Here is a 6,848-nt window from a genome sequence, read left to right on the forward strand (position 1 = left end):
TTATTTTGCAAAGTAGTGTTTTACATTTCACTCGGACTTTAAAGCTCATCGACCATCATGTTATATAATATAAAGAGCAAAACCAAAGGCCTGATGTCGTCCCTTTACACATAAAAAAACGTGTCAAATTCAAGAGCTTTAAATAACGACGGACGTAAACTTTTTACTTGTTTTGAATGAATTATTAAAGAAAAAAAATAATGAAAGGAACAGGCTGAAGCTGGTGCCTTATTTCTGAATAACCGAGAAATTCCGTGGAACAACAGCGAATGTGTGCAACTTACCAAACAAAAAAACATAAAAACAGCAAAAGAAAATATTTTCCTTTGTTAAACTGTTATTTCAACTTGTGCTAGAATAGAATAGAATGCCTATTATTGTCACTGTAGCAGGTACAATGAGATTAAAAACAACTCCGGTAACAGAATATGCAAGAAACATTAAAAAAAAAAAATATTGCAGAATATGTAAAAAATACATAGAAAGGAAAATAGTGCGAGGAGGAGGGTGGGGTGTAACGGAGGTAAGGTGCAGTCCTGAGAACAATACAACATGTGTTTAATTTACAGGAAATACATATGATACTATATACAGACGTGTTCACATTGTGGGTGGAAAGTAAAAATTATGTTGCACATTATAATTAAGTATTGCACAGAAGTCCAGTTATACCAACTGAATACAGATGATTGTGCAACGTGTGAATATTATCGAAAAAGGTGAGAAAGACGAGGAATATTACATGAAATTGACCTCGATCACAGACGACACAAGACGAAAAGGACATTTTTGTGTCCCTTTGTCCAGAACCTCCAGAAGACAGAGGTTCTTAGTTGCTGGATTATGGAATTCATTAAAGAACACGTTAAAATGGTCTCAAACAATAAACACATTTAAAAATATGTTTAAGGAGATGCAGATGGAGGAATATAAAAAAAAAATGGGACTTGCATGTTGCGATGGGGGAAATTTGTTTTGTTTTCTAAAATTGTTCAAACGATTGATTTTTAAACACAGTAAAAATTTTGGCTGAATGGATCACCGCCGTTTATGGTCGTCGATTTTTCTGTATATATTCAAAGGGGCGTGAACAATAAGACGACGTCTTCATCGTGCTGCTTTTCACCACGTTCACATTAATGTGTGAGTCTGGTAAGTCAAATGTGAACACGGTTGAATAAATAAATAAATGAAATGAACGAATGAACATCGGGGATGAATGTACCTGTCAGGCGAAACTTGTCTGTCGAACAGCAGGTGGGAGAGAAGCTGGAATGGAGTTTGAAGCAACACCAGCAGAGGATTCCCAAGTTTCACTTCACTGCTCTGATCTAAAAACAACAACAACAACAACAACAACAAGAAGACTGATCAGAAAAGCAGGCCGACGACAAAAAAAACGTCTCCAGATTGAGAGTCGCTCTAATTAAAAAGCCTCCGACCTTCTGAGCCGAGGCTGCGCACCAACACGGACGCCAGCGTGTTGACGTAGTCGAAGAAGCTGCGGACGTAGTCCGGCCGGGCGAAGCCTCCGTCGGGCTCGAAGGGGCAGAGCTGGTCCAGGGAGCGGAGCAGCTGCTTCATGCTGGACCGCACCGGGTGAGCGTCCAGCTCCGACTGCTTCAGGTTGGCCTGCTCCATCAGCTGGGCCAGGAGGGCGCTGCCCACACCGCCCCCTGCTGGGGGACATGAGGTACAACACAGTCGTTTTATCCAGTCCAGTGGTTTTCTACCTTGTTTTTTTGAGCCGAGGCACTTTTTTGTTTGGAGAAATCTGAAAGGCACACCACCACCACCCGGAAATGTTAAATGTGAAACTCTGGAGCCGATATCAGTGTTTTACAACCACGGTGCCGCGAGATCTCGTCAGGTGAGCCGTGGGAAATTATCCAATTTCACACTTTTTCCTAAAAAACATTTGCTCTCACAGCGACAGTGTGTTGCAGAGTAATCCTGTATAAATACTCTTCACCACTAGAGGGCAGCACAGAACTTTGCCGGTGAAATGTAAAGTGACAGACGTCAGTGTGACTTTGTTTCTGTATTCACTTGATTCCTGTTGATAAAACTTTGATGAGAATGACTTAGTATTGTTAATATAAACCAGTGTTTTTCAACCTTTTTGAGCCAAGACACACTTTTTTCTTTGGAAAACTCTGGAGGAAACTCTTAAACTTGTCAATTTTGGTTTGGTGCAGGCAAAATATGTTATTGCTTTGAAATGGAAGGAAACAGAAAGACGTGGAGTGAAACAGTGGATTAAAATGATGTCCAGTAACTTGGCCTGGGAGAAACTGACATATCGCCAAAGGCAAACTGGAGGACTTCAAAGACATTCGGTTTCCCTTTCTACGCCTCGTAAAAAGACTTTGATCTGTAGACAATCATTTTGTTGTAATTGAGTGTAGGGTGGGTTTTAGGGTGGGGGGGAGGGATTTTATTTCATTTTGTTGTATTTGTGTGTGTGTTTTATATGTTTTGTCCTTAAATTGAAAATTTCAATAAACATATTTGTGAAAAAAAAAAAAGTTAAACTCTGTAGCCTCTATTAACAATATAAAGTCTTTCTCATCACAGTTTTATCAACAGGAATCCAGTAAATCCAGAAAGCAAGGACTTTTTTTAATAGTGCCTCCCTCAGTGTGAAACCTGGACCTGATGGATGAAGAGCTGAGATCCTGGTTCACATTCTTCCTTTTCAAAAACTTCTCCATCACTGTCACTGACACAGTACTTTGATACAAGATGGTAGCAGGAGGTGGAGATGAACCACACTGACGTCTGTCACTTTACATTTCACCGGCAAAGTTCTGTGCTGCCCTCTAGTGGTGAAGAGTATTTATACATGATTACTCTGCAACACACTGCAAATGATTTTTTAGGAAAAAAATGTGAAATTGAATAATTTCCCACGGCTCACCTGACGATCTGGAGGAAACACCAGTGTGGTTGAAAAACACTGCTCTATTCAGGATTTTGCCAACAATGTGTCCAGGTTAAGGTGTGCTCTCCCCGGTCAGTAGCGCGGTACTGACCTGCACCGTCCGTCGCGGCGCTCAAATTCCGCAGCGTGGCGTCCAGACGCTGCGCCAGGCCGAGGCGTGCGGCGATGCCCTCCTCGCTCAGCGTGGCGTGGCAGCAGTGCAGCACTTCCTGGACGCAGCAGCCGAACCCCGCCTCGTCTCCGACGGCCTCTGTGGACGAGAGCAGGTCCCGAGCCGAGGAGTCACTTCTGGACCTCTGGACACCTTAACAAACATTTTTCTCACTCCCGGTACAAAACGCACGGACGTCGGCACTCACCCGTTTTGACGGAGCCCTTCTGAGAGCTGGAGTGGTTCAGGATCTTGATGATCCGCTGTAGCACCGTGGGAAATCCACAGATCCCTTCGGTATGAGGCACTTTGGGATCAACTTTAACCCCTGGTGACGCAGAGGAAACATCAAAAGTGACACAAAAACATGTTTTTTTTTTTTTTTCTTTCCCTGTTTAACCCTTGTGTGGCATCGGGGGCAAAAACATCCACTAGGGGTCATTTCTCCTCTTAATTTGACCACAACGTTCACTGTTTTGGCTCAAACGACATGATTTTTGCTGAGGAAGTTTACTTTTACATGCAATTTAGAAATTTGATTTTACATTTTTCACTCGGTCAATAATACACTGTCGGCAAAAAAATCTCCCTTTGGTGGCGTTTTCATCCACTAACTTTGACCCCTGTAAAAATATATCAGATAAATATTTCTTCCAATTTTTTTTGCATAAATCTGTTAATCAACTTCAGTCCTGATCAAAACTACCAAATATTGAAAAAAAAAATGTAAAAATCAAAATGAACCCTTTAAATGCCCATTTAGATGATAAAGGCACTGAAATGGGAAAAATTACACACAAAATGACTCATTTTCAATAGAAAATGTGATTGGATATTGGATTTTTTTTACATGTTATGACAGTCTTGGATATGTCAAAGATTAGTAATGTAATTATCTTTGAAGCATATTTAGTTTTTGTGCAAAATCAGATTTTGGCGTTCGTGGCTGTTTTCATCCACTCACTTTGACCCCTGTAGAAATATATCAGATAAATATTTCTTCAAAATTATTTTTGCATAAATCTGTTAATCAACTTCAGTCCTGATCAAAACTACCAAATATTAAAAAAATAAATAAAAAAATTAAAATGAACCCTTTAAATGCCCATTTTGATGATAAAGGTACTGAAATGGGAAAAAATACACACAAAATGACTCATTTTCAATATAAAATGTGATCGGATATTGGATTTTTTTTACATGTTATGACAGTCTTGGATATGTCAAAGATTAGTAATGTAATTATCTTTGAAGCATATTTAGTTTTTGTGCAGCATCAGATTTTCAAAAAAATTCCCTTATGTGGCGTTGGTGGCTGTTTTCATCCACTCACTTTGACCCCTGTAAAAATATATCAGATAAATATTTTTTTTTATTTTTTTTGCATAAATCTGTTAATCAGCTTCAGTACTGATCAAAACAATCCAAAAAAAATCAAAATGAACCCTTTAAATGTCCATTTAGATGATAAAGGCACTGAAATGGGAAAAAATACACACAAAATGACTCATTTTCAATATAAAATGTGATCGGATAATGGATTTTTTTTACGTTATTACAGTCTTGGATATGTCAATGATTAGTAATGTAATTGACTTTGAAGCATATTTAGTTTTTGTGCAGCATCAGATTTTCAAAAAAATTCCCTTTGGTGGCGTTCGTGGCTGTTTTCATCCACTAACTTTGACCCCTGTAAAAATATATCAGATAAATATTTTTTTTTATTTTTTTTGCATAAATCTGTTAATCAGCTTCAGTCCTGATCAAAACAATCCAAAAAAAATCAAAATGAACCCTTTAAATGTCCATTTAGATGATAAAGGCACTGAAATGGGAAAAAATACACACAAAATGACTCATTTTCAATATAAAATATGATCGGATATTGGATTTTTTAACATGTTATGACAGTCCTGGATGTGTTAATGGTTAGTAATGTAATTGACTTTGAAGCATATTTAGTTTTTGTGCAGAATCAGATTTTCAAAAAAACTCCCTTTGGTGGCGTTCGTGGCTGTTTTCATCCACTAACTTTGACCTTGAAATATATCAGATAAATATTTCTTTTCAATTTTTGTTTACATAAATCTGTTAATGGAAACGAGGCTTCAGACCTCGACCCTCCAGGCCGGCGTTGAGCCGGCGCTCGGCGGTGTCCAGCAGTTGCCGGGACGTTTTCCACAGCTGGCAGTGGCAGCACGCCAGGTCGAACGCCGCCATGGCGGCCGGGCTGAGCTCCTGCAGGAGGGGCTGGAGGAGGCCGGGCGCGTCCGCGGCGACGAAGCCCAGCCAGTAGCCTTCCTCCAGCGAGGGCATGGGGTGAGCCGGGGTGCTGAGGAGGCGGTCGGCGATGTCCGACACGGAGTAGAAAGCCACTCCTGGCAGGGAGGGGGGGGGGGTGGGGCGGGGGGGGGAGGGGAGAGTCGGGATGAAGAGTTTCCAATCGCAAGAAATCATCACCGATTGGAAAAGAAAATTCCACAAGAGGCGGAAGTCAAACCTGCAGCGGCGGCACTGCCGATAGCCTGAAGCGTGGAGCGGCCGCTGCTGCCCAGCCGACTCCGCCCCGGACCCGCCGCCGCCGCCGCCGTCGTCGCCGCGGTGACCAGGCCCTCGGAGGAGGAGGAGGAGGACGACATGGACTGGCTCTCCATCTTCTGCTCCACCTGGCCCAGCTCCTGCAGGACGTCTCTGTAGCGCTTCATGAACACCAGCTCGCCGCTGCACGCCGACGCCTCCAGGTCAAACACCGTCGCCACCTGCAGGGGGAACACCGTCACTCAACCGGCGGTAAGAGGTCGGGAGGGACCCACATGGAAAGAACCTATATGAGGATATAGGCACATATATGACAATATACATGCTGCATATATGCACATATATGCTGCATATATATGACTATATGCTGCATATATGCGCATATATGACAATATATATGCTGCATATATGACAATACATATGCTGCATATATGCACATAAATGACAATACATATGCTGCATATATGCACATATATGCTGCATATATATGACTATATGCTGCATATATGCGCATATATGACAATATATATGCTGCATATATGCACATATATGCTGCATATATATGACTATATGCTGCATATATGCGCATATATGAAAATATATATGCTGCATATATGCACATATATGACAATATATATGCTGCATATATGCACATATATGACAATATATATGCTGCATATATGACAATACATATGCTGCATATATGACAATACATATGCTGCATATATGACAATACATATGCTGCATATATGACAATACATATGCTGCATATATGCACATAAATGACAATACATATGCTGCATATATGCACATAAATGACTATATGCTGCATATATGCACATATATGCTGCATATATGCACATATATGCTGCATATATGCTGCACATATGCACATATATGACAATATGCTGCATATATGCACATAAATGCTGCACATATGCCGTTTTCCTATATTATATGTACATATGTACATAAAATATACATATGTACATACATATATGCAGCATTTATGTACATAAAATATAGGAAAACCGCCAATTCTATATATGCCACATATATTCAAAACCTATATTAAAACATATATGTTTATATGGGTTCTTGCGATTCCACTGCTAAAGAGGAGAATCAAGGCGTTGCAGGTCAGACCTGGTGCGCCTCCATGAAGTTTCCCCGGCGGATGCAGGACATCAGCAGCGACTCCGGAGGAGACAACAT

General features: G+C 40.8%; 1 protein-coding gene across 2 annotated transcripts in view; it reads right to left on the bottom strand.

Annotated features, from left to right (window-relative positions):
* zfyve26 (zinc finger, FYVE domain containing 26) overlaps positions 1 to 6,848 on the bottom strand; it is a 46,401-nt gene that overhangs the window by 22,029 nt on the left and 17,524 nt on the right. The window contains exons 15-21 of one of the 2 annotated variants that reach the window (XM_080512945.1): positions 6,780 to 6,841; positions 5,596 to 5,854; positions 5,210 to 5,473; positions 3,304 to 3,423; positions 3,036 to 3,194; positions 1,443 to 1,676; positions 1,226 to 1,331 (exon numbers count right to left, since the gene is read on the bottom strand). In XM_080512945.1, coding sequence (XP_080369071.1) covers positions 1,226 to 1,331; positions 1,443 to 1,676; positions 3,036 to 3,194; positions 3,304 to 3,423; positions 5,210 to 5,473; positions 5,596 to 5,854; positions 6,780 to 6,841 — 1,204 coding nt within the window. Of the gene's footprint in view, positions 1 to 1,225; positions 1,332 to 1,442; positions 1,680 to 3,035; positions 3,195 to 3,303; positions 3,424 to 5,209; positions 5,474 to 5,595; positions 5,855 to 6,779; positions 6,842 to 6,848 lie in introns of both variants that reach the window. The other variant, XM_080512944.1, reaches the window with a different exon arrangement.

Source organism: Blennius ocellaris, assembly GCF_963422515.1.
Source record: "Blennius ocellaris genome assembly, chromosome: 17".
NCBI classification, from domain to species: Eukaryota; Metazoa; Chordata; class Actinopteri; order Blenniiformes; family Blenniidae; genus Blennius; species Blennius ocellaris.